Source organism: Pleurodeles waltl, chromosome 12 (assembly GCF_031143425.1).
Source record: "Pleurodeles waltl isolate 20211129_DDA chromosome 12, aPleWal1.hap1.20221129, whole genome shotgun sequence".
Classification (NCBI taxonomy): domain Eukaryota; kingdom Metazoa; phylum Chordata; class Amphibia; order Caudata; family Salamandridae; genus Pleurodeles; species Pleurodeles waltl.
In genome coordinates this window covers 61,619,879-61,634,912 of record NC_090451.1, presented here as the reverse complement: position 1 = coordinate 61,634,912, position 15,034 = coordinate 61,619,879, and the positions used below count along the sequence as shown (strand labels likewise).

The window sequence follows — 15,034 nt, the reverse complement described above, 5'->3', positions numbered from 1 at the left end:
GGCAAAAAAAAAAAGTGCAAACCCAACCCCCACCATGTCAAACGGTGGCGGGGCGGAGCCAGATCAAGATGGATGCTTTTACTCCAGAGACACACCGTCCAATCATACACAAGGCTCCGACAAAGTAGGTGGGATTAGAAGCCTCATGCCTCGCCTTTTACCCGTCACCGCCAAGTTCAGCCAATCAGAAAGCGGCCACCCAAAAACTACAACTTATTGGGCGCCAAGCTAGAAAAGCTCCTGGGCAGAGCGGCGCGTGGACCGTGAGGAGGTGACGCACGGTGGGCTCTCGCTTGTGTTGGTGGTCGATACTTCCGCTTACCCTCGATCTCCAGTGACATACTATTCGCCTCCATTGACCAAGGGTGTCCTTTACTGACCAGGTGAGTGGGGGGGTGCGTGTCGGACTAAAAACATTGAGCGGCAGGCGAGAGACAGTGCTGTCCTGTGCTTTATCAACGTACGGGTACTCCGCCACATTCTGAGCCGCTCAAGTCTTCGGCCTAGCAGAGGGCCAATCAGTGCAAGGGGATTCTGTACTCGCTGCTTGTGATTGGTTTGGCGTTAGCGTGCGCGCGGGAAAAGAGACCTGTGGAGCTCCGTTGAAAACTGAAACTTCTTGAAATACGCTGCGCGCGGCGGGAGGACGACGGGGCGGGGCGCCAAAAGCCCGCGAACAGTCTGTCCCCGGGATGCCGGCGCGAGGCCCCCAAGAGCGCGAGAACGGGCGTCCTGCACCACCCCGTGCCCTAATGGCAGTGCTTCTCCGTCGTCCACGTTTCATAGCAGTTTCATGAAAACATCACTAACACACAGAACTATAGTGGAGGGGGCGGCGCACATGTATACCTGTAGGAATGGATTTAATAGCGGGTATTCAACAGGCGAAATTGCGGACCAGCAATACACAGTATTCCAGTTGCCTGTGTGTGGGCGATTAATCGCTACTGCCAGCATACACTAGAGAGAACAAGTCCAGATTTTTGTTGCATGGATTTTGTGAGGGTTTGCCGTTTAAATAATCGTTCAGCGGCGACGGAAGTGGTAGTTCCGTTTATTTTCTTCAACTTTCTTGCGTTCCTCTCCCATTGGCTGGAGGCATACCTTACAACATAGATTTCCCAACTTAGCTTTATGGCAGCAATTTCAGGGGCTAACATAGTCCGTTGTATAAACGTGTGCAAGCTAATAAATGAATTGGAGGGGGGGGGGCTGAGCTATCCGAACGTTTTACACATTTACACATAATGCAACAAGCATCATGCAAAATTATGATATTTAACTCAAATTAATGGAAGACAGAATAACCTATTTTGTACTGATGCCACTAGGTCTTCTTGACCGATTTTTGTAGAGGCTTACTTAACACTCAGTCGGGACAACAGCAAACCAGTTAACATCTTCACCCATCAGCACAAGTCAAGCGCAGAGTGGGCTGCACAGAGCTCACTAGTCTGTTTGCATCCTCTTTTACGAGCAGCCGTGCAGCAGGCGTGCCTGGAGGAGGCATGCGCATAGCTTTCCCGCTCCCAGCACTTCCTCGGATTTCCTCACCCACCCATCTCCACGGCTTGGCACTGGGGCAGCAATCCACTAGGGCGATGGGGAGTTTGCAGTCTGAGATCCGAGTGGGGCCTGCAGGCAGAAGCCATGTGAAGCCTCAACTCTACCAAGAGGTCCTGCAGCTGGGCTAGGGGTCTGTTTCGAGCCTTTAGTGGCTAGCCCATCCCTATAATGCAAGGCAACAAGGAAGAATTAATTTTAATCGGTTATCTATGTTGCCAATGGTTTGCACGTGTATTGGCGTGCTTCTTAAATCGTCACGATCGTTGCCCAAATCTGGGGCTTTTCGTGGCTGATTCCCCCCGATAACGTGGCCATCGTTTGGTTTACAATTTAAGTCTTATTTCATCGATCAGGGAACTTGTTGGGGGGGGGGGGGGATTAGACCTCCGAGGCGAGTGTTGTGGTGGAGGGAGATGAACTTGCTTGTGAGCAACATCGAATGTTAATTTATTTCGTGGTGTAAGATGGTTATACGTTCTGCATCTTGGAGTTGTTGTACTGGGCTTCGCCTTTAGGAACCAACATTGAGTTCGAAATAGAAGACATCCCGACACGGATGGCGCAGACATGAACAGACTGCAAAATAAGAGTCTACCCTCATATTATGGGGAAACAAAATAAGTTGCTATGTTTTAATTTGAACCTAAGACGTGAAACCCTAGATGCTGAAAAAAACAATGGAGGATCCAAAACATTAGAAAAACTGCAACTAAAACACCCAGGTTACTTGAATAGGTAGAGATTCATCACCCGTGCATGAGAGCTCTGCCATAGGTGACAGATTTTGAAGCAGGATCAATTCCCTAACCATGAAGTACTCCTGTGCATACTATCCATGTGTTGGCTGTGGTTTTATTCCATCAGCCTTTGCATGAGTTACTTCTTTTCTGTGGTCATTGCTCTGAACAAGCCCCTTTTAGTCTTTCCACTGACTCTTGAGCTGCTTGATTTCTTCTTTCTCTTACCCCCCCCCCCCCCCCCCCCAAAAAAAAAACCCAGTAGATTTGTTGTTACTGGTCCTGGGAAAGCCAAGAGCATTTGAGTGGGAGATTCAATCAGGTTAGCATTGTCCTAGACCCACTGGCGGTTGTATGGGTGCCCTCATCAGGGCATGGGCAGTAAGGGTTAGAGCGGAACAACTTTACTAATGCAATGATGGTAGATAGCAGACAATGCCTTCGAAGCAGCAATTGAAATTGGGGGAAATCGATACAGAAACTATGGGCGAACTGAATCACTGCAGCCAGGATAATGACTTGCATGCGCCCCTCGCTAAGGCGGTGTACAGCTGTCGCTTTCTTTCAAGCATTAATGGCCCTGACAGGTAATGTGTTGTAAGCTATGTAATTTATTCACTGAAAAAAATAAAAGGGTACATGGACATTACAGTTACGTTCACATTTTAGACACACAACTATAGAAATTCAGTGGTTACATGGCCTACGGTTACTTAACAGCACAGAATATAATATAATGTCCAGTAACCTTTTGGTATTTTTTTCAGTAAGTTTGTGTGTGTTTTGGCCGTGTGCAACTGGGGTGAGTGGGTGATCTAGTTTTATTTTTTTGTTCCATTGGGCTTTGGATCTAGCACAGATTTACACTGGGGGTCGTGTTGTGGATCCACAGATGGGCCAATAAAAAAAATTGACTATTTTGTAACGCCATAACTACTGAACAGATTTGCACCATATAACAAACATCGTTCTGGGCAGAGATCTAGCTTTCTGCCGAATTTGGTGTAAAATTCTCAGACATTGCATGGAAAAAGTGTTTTGGCATTTTTTTTTTTTTTTTTTTTTTTTGGTCCCTCTGGCTGATGAATCACCCTGAAACTTCAGACAGCAGCTGAACTGACTAGTGTGCAAGTACTGTGCTTACTACCCCCACATAGGCGTCAACTGGCTTCTAGGCAGGCAGCACGGTACTGCAGAACCCAAAAGGATTATTAGTATGGGGAAATTAGTTCATTTGAGCAGTGGAAATAGGAGTCTGTTATTTGGCATAATGAAGCGATCGACAAGGGAAGAATCTAGAAAGTGTTAATTGGGAGATCATAGTAGTAAGATGGGGTTTGGGATGAGTGGAGGGGGGGGGGAGATTGGGGTTACCAGTAGTAAAATTAAGTTTGGGGTGAGTCAAATACATTAAATTAGGGAGAATGTATTAGGGTTTTTGGGAGATCGTAGTAGTAAACGAAGGTTTAGGATGAGCCAGGAAGGGTAGAGAAGAGGAAGATCTAGGTGGATTATATCAGATATCATAGTAGAATGTGGTTTGGAGTGCGTCAGGGTGGACATAAAGAAACGATTGAGACGTTTAGGGTGAGACAGAATAGTGCATTAGAGAGTCAGTTTTCTCTTGTACAGTAATAAATCTATAGATAAATGTAGAAGATGACCCTTTATGTGGTAGGCCCTTACATTGTAAGGAGCCCAAAGGTTCCCCAGAAAGTACACATGGCTTGCTGTGCAACCCCAAAGTGCTCTTTTTAGGGGTAGTGTGGTCGAGCAGCCTTGGGACTAACAGAGGAGTGCAAGACTTATACAAGTGGCGCCGGTTTTCCTCATTGTGCATGTGTGACTGCCCCTCACTTTTCCCTTTTTAACTGGTGCCCTTTCCCTTGCTTCTCTCAGCTGCAGCCATGTGGATCCAAGTGCGCACCATGGATGGCAAGGAAACTCACCGTATCGACTCGCTTTCCAAGCTGACCAAAGTGGAAGATCTGCGGTTAAAGATCCAGGAGGCCTTTGGTGTGGAAGTTGACCGCCAGAGACTTTTCTACCATGGCAAGCAGGTAAATAGGAAATGGAGTTGATGGTTCCAGGTTTACTAGCAGCTCGCGGAGTGCTCAGTTGTCTTGGTCCTCCTGAGATAGTAACTGTCAGCCAGAGTGGGTCAGTTCAGTATATGCCATGGAGTTGTGTCTCTGGGTTTTGGTCTTCATGTCATTCTAAGCTTGATCTTCCTGTGTTTGATATTTTCACACCTTGGGGTGTGGAGGCAACGTTATAGTTATTACTTTAGTGGCCACATATGAGGGCCAAAAGCATTTCACAGATAAGTGTTTTATTTTAAGCAGACACAGGTTGCATTTTTAAAATGGCAACCGTAATTACCTGCAATGTTTAAATACATCTAGACATTTAAACATTGCCATCTTCATAAAATATTTGTGAAAAATTCTGAAGGGGGGGGGCAATGGTTTTTATTTTTCAACGTTGGGGGGGGGGGCATTAAAACGTTTGGGGGCCACTGGTCTAAACAAATGCCATTTGTTTACCCAGCTTTTGCACAAGGATGATTGTAATGAGTCACTCTGGGCTAGCTCAGAATAGGCAATAGTGAGTGGGGCTGCCTTGATATGGGGTCTAAATACTGGGGTGCAGTTTGCTTGCTGACCAATGTGCAGTAACCTGTGTTTTAACCATTTCTATAAATGTATGGTTAATACTGGTTTGCTTGAAACCGTATTAAAAAAAATTGTGTTACGGATTGTGTGGTTCTGTTCATTGCAGCTCAAACTGCTGGCAAGTGGTGCTTTTTTTTTTTTTTTGGGTCGCACGCACAAGCGCTCTGACATGTAATCTCTTTGAGCTTTTTAACCACGCCCATCACTATCACTTGTTCATGGGCTTGCCTTTCAAAAACCTTTTTTATCATTGGTAAATGCTTTACGTTTGTCCCTCCTTGGGGCAGTTTTGTTACCACCTTGGTCATCAGCCCTGTTACATGGATATTTCCACGTTTGACTGCAGGTGGACTGTTTTACTTTTGTGTCTCTCCTTCGTGGTCAAGGCGGCCGTGGCGCTTTGAATTGGCTCAATTGTCAACTGTTTTACTTTGCGTTTTCAATTATTGTGGCAAGAAACGTCCAGTTATGAATTTACAACGCTAATATCTCTAACTTGAGCAAGCACAAGGCACATTGCAAATGCTTATTATCTCTTCTGTTGCTGCAGCTTTAAAGTGTTGTTAAAGCTGTGTGTTCTCAGCCTTTGGGACCAACTTCATTTTTGCAGACCTTCATGATTTAAACTGTTTGTTGCTGTCGTAAAACACCTGAAGCGAATGGAATGCATAGGCGGGGTGGAAATTTAAAGATTTTGACTTTACAAGTTCATGAAGCTTTGCAGTTTGAACAGTAAACTCCTTCAGTGAATTGCTCGGTCTGTCTACAAGTTTTCAGAAGGCTGCTTTCTTCACAGTGCTGTTTGATTGGGGCACAGATCACTGTGCATTAACACTTAATTAAGTGACATGTATGCACAATGCCCTACAGATTATAGGGGCGAGTGTGTTGCAGTTAAGTGAAAACAGGGTGTGTGTGTGTTTTTTTTTTTTTTTTTTTTTTTTTTTTTAATCGGACTCAAGTGCGTTCATCAAAGTAATTTTGAGTGGTAGATCCATACTAATTTGATCAACCATGCTTTGAGTTAAGGTTGTCTTAAAATTATAAATTGCTATTTTTTTTTATTGCCTGTGGACCATGCTAAGACTCTGAGTAGAGCTAGGCTGTAAAATAAATGTTTCCTTTCCCTCAGATGGAAGATGGTCACTCCCTTTTTGACTACAATATTGGACTAAATGTCATTGTCCAGCTGCTAGTGAGGCAGCTCCCAGCGGTGCTGGCTGTCACTAAAGATAAGGACTCAGAGCTTTCGGACACCGACTCTGGCTGTGGCTCTACTCGGAGCGAGTCTGACAAGAACTCCAACAATGGCGAGGCGGCGATGGAGCTCGATGCCCAGCCTGGCTCCACTGCAGAGGGTGATATAGTCGATCCTGGATATGGACTATACAGGGTAACTGTTCTTTCAAGATCTATGAACATTGACACACCTTGGTGCCCTGCATGAAATGTCTGGTGGGCGGTGGCAGGTCACAGGGATGGTATCGTGGATGAAGGTTAGTTTACATGGAATCTTCATTACCTTTCAGATGAACGATTATGTTGATGCCCGCGACCCTACCATGGCAGCATGGTTTGAGGCACAGGTTGTCAATATAACGAGGTCAAACAAGAGTGGTGTCGGTAATGATTCTGAGGTGGATCCTGCATCTGTGCCTGAAGAGGACATTGTCTACCATCTGAAATATGAGGAGTAAGTAAGGCAAACTGAGACCTGGAAACAGCATGACTTTATACTTAAGGGTGCTAAACATAAGCATTAAATCTGGACTGAGTTCCTTAGACTGTTTAGCAGGTGCGTGAATCTCTTCAGACCATCTCGTGCATAGGCAGTCAAGACCGGTGGAATATGGTCCCAATAAATCCCGTCAGCGGTCATCTAGAATTCAGTGAAGCAGCAAAGACTTTGCGGTTTTATAAGTGTGATTTGCTGTCAAAGTCGTACTGATTTGTATATGCTAGTGGCAAAACTGTCCCTCCTATTCCCTTGCTTTTCCATGCATAAAACACTTTTGATATGGAAACATCATTAGTGGTTTTTTGGTGCTGTACATGAGGCCCCAAGAAGGTCTTTTACGCTGGTCAGCACGTAAGCCACTCTTCAACCATTTACCACAGAGTATCTACTCACGTGACCAAGTGGAACTCAATTGGGTCCTTCAGCTGCATGGAGGAGATCTAGAAATGCCACATTATTGCAAAGATTTCAAGGGGTGTATTTTAGAAGGCCCCCTTTTTGTGATCTTTTATGCTCTGTAATTATACTTTGATAAAATGGTTGTCTGCCCAAAATGCCCTTCTAGACTGCATGTTCTCCCTGCCACTTCCCTAATGGGCAGGTACTTTCACTTGTACTAGATGAAGGGCCTGACAACACTTACCAGCAGAGCTGAAATATCTGCAAAGTACCACCTCCCAGTATGCATTATGTTCCATGGCCCATCACTATTTATGCAAGCAATACCTTTGTTGCTTTGACACATGGATCCTCATCCCTGTATCCTTTCAGCTACCCAGAGAGCGGGATTGTTCAACTGTGCGGAGGGTCAGTCCGAGCCCGTGCACGCACCGTGCTTAAATGGAAAGAGCTGGAGGTTGGTCAGCTGGTGATGGTGAATTACAACATAGACGAGCCAGAAGAAAGGGGCTTCTGGTATGATGCCGAGATTCAAAAGAAAAGGGACACGCGCACAATTAAGGAAATTTATGCCAAGGTCCTGCTCGGGTGAGTGCTTGGATGGATTTACTGTTGCAGATATACCTTTTTCACTATGACGGTGAAGGTCTAGCATTATACATACTTCCTGTTTCCACAGTCAATCTGGCGATTTCTTGAGTGACTGCAAGATCCTTTTTGTAGATGAAATTTACAAAATCGAAGCACCCGGCACTGCTTCTCCCCTGCCTTCTGAAAGTCCAAAGAAGAGTAAGTATCCATCTGAAGTTAAAGGTTTTGCTTGAAGTTTCTGCGGTAGCCTGATATAGTGCTTCCTAAATATACAATATATTTTCCAAAGTGTCTTCTTGTCACTCTGGACCGATCTTGGGCTTCCACATTGAAACCATGTCTGCCTTCTATCGATATTGTGCTTGTATTTTCTTGCTTGCAAGTGTAACTTCTGCAGAGAAGTGAAGTGCACAGCGCTTTGCCTAGAACACTAGAAGCATGGGTTTGGCGAGGGTATTCTCCCTAGTCAATGTGTTTAAACATTTTGTGTTTAGGGCAAAATGGACCAGAGTGCAAACAGTGTAGAGACGATCCAAAGAAGAAATGCCGCCAGTGCGCTTGCCACTTATGTGGCGGCAAACAGGACCCGTCGAAGCAAATAATGTGTGACGAGTGTGATATGGCCTTCCATATTTTCTGCCTGAACCCACCGCTTTCCAAGATTCCTGAGCAGGACGACTGGTAGGTGCAAGTGTTTGTAGTGCTTGCTGCACATAAGTTGACCTGGAGATTGCTAAGGAAAGGTCCCATTTGTAACTTGGCGTCTTCATTCTGTGCCTGCAGATTCTGTTCCAGGGTGGTTTCTGTGGGCAAACTAGCTGGCATTTTAAGTCTTTGCTTAAGCCGTACTCTATTCTTCTGCCTGCTTGCAAGGATTGTAGATCCATATTGTATAACAAGGTAGAGGGGGAGAGCTTCTAGGCATTTGCCTTTCAAGGTAGAGACAATGGAAAAATAAACAATCCACAGGGAAAAGCTTAAATTTACATGAGCTATAGAATACTTGAGTATTAATACTGTGCCCCGAAGTTCTGGGGTTAGTAGAAGGGCTTCTTTTGCCATAACCATGCCATGCTGGATGATCGTGATGGTAGTGCGCTTCCTCACTTGGTTATCTCTCAAACGTTAAGGTATTGCCCAGATTGCCGCCTCGATACCAGTGAAGTTGTTCTTGCTGGGGAAAAGCTAAAGGAGAGCAAAAAGAAGGCGAAGATGGCCTCAGCAAGTTCACAGTCCCAGAGAGACTGGGGAAAGGTGAGTCAAGCCTGTGCTCCTGTAGGGAATGCCTCAAATGAAATCTGGAGAATGTATCAATAAAATGGAGCTTAATCAGTATGCTGTGTAATGTTTAAAATATAGGGATGCTAGTTATCGCTGCCATGGTGATGGGATCTATATCTGCTTGTGCAATGTTACCGGTAGTAATTCTAAATGGTATATCCGCACCCTGTTTGAGGCTTGTCTAGATGTAAATCTAAATATTGAGTTGGCGAATAGCAAAGTGTATTCTCTAAAGTACATGTGTATTTACTTAGGTGAATAGTACCTCAATTGAATGCAAAAAACAGCCCTTTAGGTAGGCTTAACACCATCTGCAGCTTATTTCTCACATAATGTATTCAGTGGGAGCCTTAACCTGTTACAGTGCAGTCTCATGGAAGTTACCTGTATGTTAGTAGTACAGTTTGATCAAGTTTAAGATTTGAAAAGACTACAGTTAATTTGGTTTTATTCCTTTTTGTATTGTATTTTTTATTTTTTATTTTACATCATAGGGTATGGCATGTGTTGGTCGAACAAGAGAGTGCACAATTGTGCCTTCAAACCACTATGGACCCATCCCTGGTGTTCCTGTTGGCACTTCTTGGAAGTACAGAGTACAGGTACTGTTTCCAGGGCTCTGCTTGCTGAATCCTAGATAATGTCCCATTCTGTATGTAAAATGTCATACTGTTTGGGGGGGGGGGGGGGGCTCTCTTACTGCAGCAGGAATGCATGTAGTAAAGCGGTCCCTGCCTGTGAAAATATTTATTACTTTAAAACTACTGGTACATTAGTCCTGTTTTAGCTCTTGCTGCCCTACTAGTTATAGGGAGGATCTGTGTTTAAATTGACTGCCTTATGTTTAGGTGAGCGAGGCTGGTGTTCACAGACCCCATGTTGCTGGTATAAGTGGCAGGTGTAATGACGGATCCTACTCCTTAGTCCTGGCTGGCGGCTATGAAGATGATGTGGTCAGTATCATGTTTGTTGTATGTCAATTAGCCAATAATTTGGGAGACCTGTGGATAATTTTGTATTGTTTTTCAGGACAATGGAACTGAGTTCACATACACAGGAAGTGGGGGTCGTGATCTATCTGGAAACAAACGTACAGCCGAACAGTCCTGTGATCAGAAACTCACAAATATGAACAGGTAAGAAAGCACGAAGCTCGTGGCTTACTTTTAGTAATCAGTAGTCTCAATTTTCTAATAGGGGACATGTAGTGTATTGCAAACCAAATGACAGTACAGAAATATGTGAGCTCTTACCTTCTATGGACTTTCATTGCGGCCTAGAAGCCTCAGCCTGATTGAAGGAATGATTTAACATGAGCCTACACCATATTTGATTAGGCATTCTGATTTGGCATCCCTGTTATAGGGAGAACTAACATACTAAGGCAGTACAGAAGCCTACTGTTCTGTGGTGGGGTTTTCCTCCTTCAGTGGTCTTTAAAAAAAACTGTCTAACCACTTGTTGGGATTAATATGTGTTCTGTAGTGTCAAATGTTTGGATGCAACTAACTCCCGTTTTAAATGTTGGCGTAACCATGCCTATTTCATGCATTTGTGTTTTATGAAGAGCGCTGGCGCTGAACTGCAATGCCCCTATCAATGACAAAGACGGTGCAACAGCTAAAGACTGGAGAGCTGGTAAACCTGTTCGTGTGGTGCGAAATGCCAAAGGGCGCAAGCACAGCAAATACGCCCCAGAAGAGGGGAATAGATACGATGGCATTTACAAGGTGAGACAATAGCTTGCCCCATTTCCAGGAAACCATTTAGAAGGCTTCCATCATCACAGCGGTCCTCTAATGTATTGATTGGGTCTTGTTTGTTAGATTGTGAAGTATTGGCCAGAGAAGGGCATGTCTGGTTTCCTTGTGTGGCGATATCTGTTAAGGCGGGACGATGAAGAGTCTGCTCCCTGGACCAAGGAAGGGAAGGAGAGAATGAAGAAGTTGGGTCTTACAATGCAGGTACTACTTTAGGCCGAAGGCCATTTAAACACAATGTCTTATTGGGAATATGCCAACCGCTTCACACCAGTTGCTTCATTGGAAACTGAGGAGTGGCACCCCTCTGTAGGTTGAGCCTAGCTAGCATGCATGCATGCATAGTCTGCAAGACAAGCTATATTCAGTCTATGGGCTTTAACCACGCCCACTACAATTCGTTCTTGGTTGTGCTGGTCTTGAATGCTTGCTTTATTAGTGCATTTTTCTAAGTGTCTTTCCTTTGTGTGCTTAGTTTCCTCCAAGGCGATTTCACTAGGAACAGTTTTGTAGGCCATCACACTACGTTCATGCTTCCACTTGTTAAAGCGTGTGATGGCGCCTCCTCCTGTCTGGCCATTGCAGCCTTAGTGTTCTTTTGGTTGTCCATAGCAATGTGTTAACACCACACAAGGGAAACACCATGTTTAGAAAGGCACCGAAGATTTCAGGTTTCGTTTGTTCTTTGCCTCTGCTCGGTTACACTCCAATCTTTTTCAATCTACTTTTTCCCCTCCACTGCTGTTTTTAGAAATAATTGTGTTTTGCATCCTCCGGCAGTCACATGCTTATCCACTTTCAGTCTTCCTCATTCTAAAGTCCTCTGAACAGTGCTGTGTCTGTTCCCAGTGGTAGTTCCCCATTCTTAGTCCTCCGGGCAGTGCTGCAGCTGTCTCCGTTCATACTTCCACTATGCTCCAAGCTAAATCATACGTAAAACATTGTCATTTACTATGCCAGTAGCCTAACTCTCTCAAATGCAAGACCTCGTGCATTGCAAATGCTTGTATTAAATTTGCTGATACAATGCATCTTGTAGGTGCAAAGAAGTTATGTATTGGATGTGACAGTGCCTATTTTTTTTTTTTTTAGTATCCAGAAGGCTACCTTGAAGCTGTGGCCAACAAGGAGAGGGAAAAAGAAAACACAAATCTAGAAGACAACGATGAAGATTTAGAAACCCCAAGCAAGGGAAAGCGAAAAAGGAAGTCTGGAGGTATGCGACTTGTCTACAAAGGATCAGGTTTTGAGGGTGGTGTTGGGTTTTGCAACAGGAGGGCCCAGCAAAACTGCTAGAGGCAGTTAAGCTTTTGCTTCAGGGCTAAGTGATAGTGTACAGATTTCACATTTTGTGCTTGCCCACTTTGTCAGGCTTGACTTTACCTCTCATTGGACAGTTGGTAGTTACCATGCAGTTAATGGATTGTCTTACATGAGTGATTGGAGCCTCTGCTTCCATCCTCACACCTGTGATTTTTGTCCCAGAGGCTTTGTAGGTGCCTTTCAAAAGACTGACTGCTATTGCCTAGCTGTCTCCTGTCCACCATTCCACTTTTGTCTGAGGAGTGTTGGGGAGTTGCTTAGGGGCTTGTGATCTACTACTGAGGGAATAGTAACAGCGCCAGATCGAAAGAACAAGTATTGAATTGTAATAGTATTTATATAGCGCTTACTACCCCTGACAAGGCGTTGAAGTGCTTTTCAGCATATGCAGTCCATAGTTGGAGGGAGAAAGGAAGAGGAACATTGAAAGGGGGAAAAAAAAGACAAAGGTGTGAGAAAGAGACACAATGTTGAACTTTAATTAATGCGGAGAGGGAGTAGAGTGGAACTGTAAGGAGTGTACATTGGCATAGGATATGACTTATGTTCCTCCCCTCTGTGACTCCGGCCTTTCTGTTCACATATGCCACTTATATTGTGGATAGCAGTTTCATTTGCTACTGCGTGTTCTCGAAGGGTTCCTGTAATTACAGTTCAAGTGGTGTGAATGAGATCGTCTTGCTTCCGGGCATCCTTTGTGGCAGGTTAATGGGCTTCTAAATTCTGTTTGGTCCTGGCAGTGTTTACTTGGACTGAAACTGAATATTCACCTTCTTGCCTATCTGATTTTTAGTGAGCAAAGAAGAGGTCTCTGCATCTCCCAAAGGTACTCCCAAAAAGACCAAAGTTGAGTCTTACAAACTGACAGCCGAGCAAAAGGCACTCGTCAAAGAGGACGAAGCGAACGAGAAGTTGTGGTCCGAAGCCATGGAATCGCTCAAGGATGGACCGGTATGTGATATTAACTGTATTCATGTAGCTCATACTATCCGATGAGCGGTTGAAGCTTTTTGGTGAGAGGCACGCTACTCCAGAACCCAGAGTGGATTCCTGGTGGCTGAATCTGGTGTGTAGAGGGCATGCTAGTTGACCATTGTACCCGGATTTGGCTGCAGACTGAGTAAGGAATCGGAGTGGTCTGTCCTGTAGGTTTGGGGGTGGGGGGGGGGGAGGGTTGATTGTACCTATGCAGCCATTATTGTAGTTGTGGCAGCCAGTATTTTAACACTTTAATTTCTTGCAGAAATTCCTGAATAAAGTCGAGGAAGTATTTCTGTGCATTTGCTGCCAGGAGGTGGTATATAACCCTATAACGACGCAGTGTCAGCATAATGTATGCAAGGTGAGTGGTATTACGGTAAAGAGTAATATAGGAATCTGTGCGGTGGTTGGTAGTTTGAAAGTTTTTGTTTCTTTGCCCTGCGCACAGGTGACGGTTGTTAAAGGCTGCTTTAAAGCTTGCGCTTTTTTTTTTTTTTTTTTTTTTTTAAATGTGTTTTTATAGGTATGAGAATGGTCTTGAGTATCTGTTTCCAAATCGCTTTCTGTTTTTTTTTTTCCACTTATATAGACCTGTTTGGATCGTTCCTTCAAGGCGGATGTACACACCTGTCCCGCTTGCCGTTTTGATTTGGGCAAAAACTATGCTTTGAATGTTAATAAACCCCTCCAGACTGTTCTACACCAGCTGTTCCCTGGATACGGCAGTGGTCGGTGATTTCAAAAAGGACTTGTCTCCAAATGTCAGAGGGTATCGGGGGAATTTGTCATGTCATAGTAACTTGTCACAACTGGCAGTTGGTGATTTTACAGGAAAAGCGGGCTTTTTAAAGATATGCCTTCTTGCCTGGCTGCTACAGAAGGTGCTTTGCTAAGGAAGCCTGGAATCTGTTCATAAAATGGGGTTTTTGCCATGAAGAGGGTGTCCTTGTACGGCATTCCCACATTAAACGATCCATTGCATTACCTGGCACATCTACCGCTCTGGTCTTTATGCAGAGAACCCATTTTGGTTGGGTACAAGTGTATATGGTAAGCTGTTCTCGAAAGCCATTCAGAAAATTGAGGCGGTTGACCGGCAGCGTGGGTTCAGGGATACGAAGTACTACCTCAGATGGAACTGGTGACCTCTATCCTTGCCAAGTCGATTTTTCTTTACAATTGTTGCGGACATTAAAAGCCATTTCTCAGTGCCTTTTGGTCTATTTTTGAAGAGGTAGACTCAACCTCATGCCACCTACAGCCTTCAAGCCCACATCTTTGTCAATCGTAACTGCAGAGGCCTTTTGGTTTGTTTTCCACTAGCCTTCTACAGAAATGCACAACTCGGGTCCTGCATGGCGCACGTGGAGGGCTTCGCTTGATCAAATGTATATTTTCTAGTGTTTGTCTTGGGTTTAGGTTGATGTTTAAAATAAGGCAAGGGAGCTTAATCGGTTATGTAATTGCGAATGGATTGCCACTTTAACAGCCGTCTTAGTTTGCAGAGTAATACCCACAGGACTCCATGATTTATTGTACAGAAGAAATGCAAACTGTTACTGTTGGTTTTACAATGTTAATTGTTGCTTAAGGTTGGTGGTTTAAAGTTTGCTTCCTTTTTATACATCGCAGTGTTCTAACAATAAAATCTAATTTTTATGAAGGTGTCCTGCTTTTTATTTATGTGCGTTTTAGAATCTGGATAATGGGTAAATATCTGTTCTTTCACATTCACTCTTAATCTTGCCTTTAAATATTCATTTAGCCACATTAAGGGGTCTGAAATGCAAGGAGATTTTTTTCACAATCCTTCTGGACCCCAACCCCAGTTTGTGACCTCAAACCAGGTAGGGGAGTCTCTTTGTCGGAGTGAGGGCCTAGTTACTAAGCTTGACATCCTTTTATCCAACCTGCTTTCCACGCCAAAAGGGAGGGGGGTTGCGACTCCCTGGAAAATTAAGTATTTGCATATTAAAGTGTGTA

At 44.3% G+C, this 15,034-nt stretch overlaps 1 protein-coding gene across 1 annotated transcript; it reads left to right on the top strand.

The window, feature by feature from the left end:
- Positions 1 to 243: 243 nt before the first annotated feature.
- UHRF1 (ubiquitin like with PHD and ring finger domains 1) lies at positions 244 to 14,710 on the top strand. Its single transcript, XM_069216500.1, has 17 exons — positions 244 to 383; positions 4,203 to 4,363; positions 6,111 to 6,371; positions 6,508 to 6,671; positions 7,488 to 7,703; positions 7,795 to 7,904; positions 8,201 to 8,387; positions 8,837 to 8,960; positions 9,482 to 9,589; positions 9,836 to 9,940; positions 10,017 to 10,123; positions 10,555 to 10,717; positions 10,814 to 10,951; positions 11,840 to 11,963; positions 12,864 to 13,021; positions 13,314 to 13,412; positions 13,641 to 14,710. The coding sequence occupies exons 2-17, from the start codon at positions 4,211 to 4,213 to the stop codon at positions 13,785 to 13,787; spliced, it is 2,364 nt and encodes a 787-aa protein (XP_069072601.1). The 5' UTR covers positions 244 to 383; positions 4,203 to 4,210; the 3' UTR covers positions 13,788 to 14,710.
- Positions 14,711 to 15,034: the final 324 nt, after the last annotated feature.

What these genes read in the sequence shown, in the direction of transcription:
- UHRF1 (XM_069216500.1), top strand. Translation starts at nt 4,211, where the DNA reads ATGTGGATCCAAGTGCGCACCATGGATGGCAAGGAAACTCACCGTATC. An exon ending in AGTTGGGTCTTACAATGCAG is followed by an intron (nt 10,952 to 11,839) that starts GTACTACTTTAG and finishes TTTTTTTTTTAG; the next exon opens with TATCCAGAAGGCTACCTTGA. An exon ending in GTCAGCATAATGTATGCAAG is followed by an intron (nt 13,413 to 13,640) that starts GTGAGTGGTATT and finishes CCACTTATATAG; the next exon opens with ACCTGTTTGGATCGTTCCTT.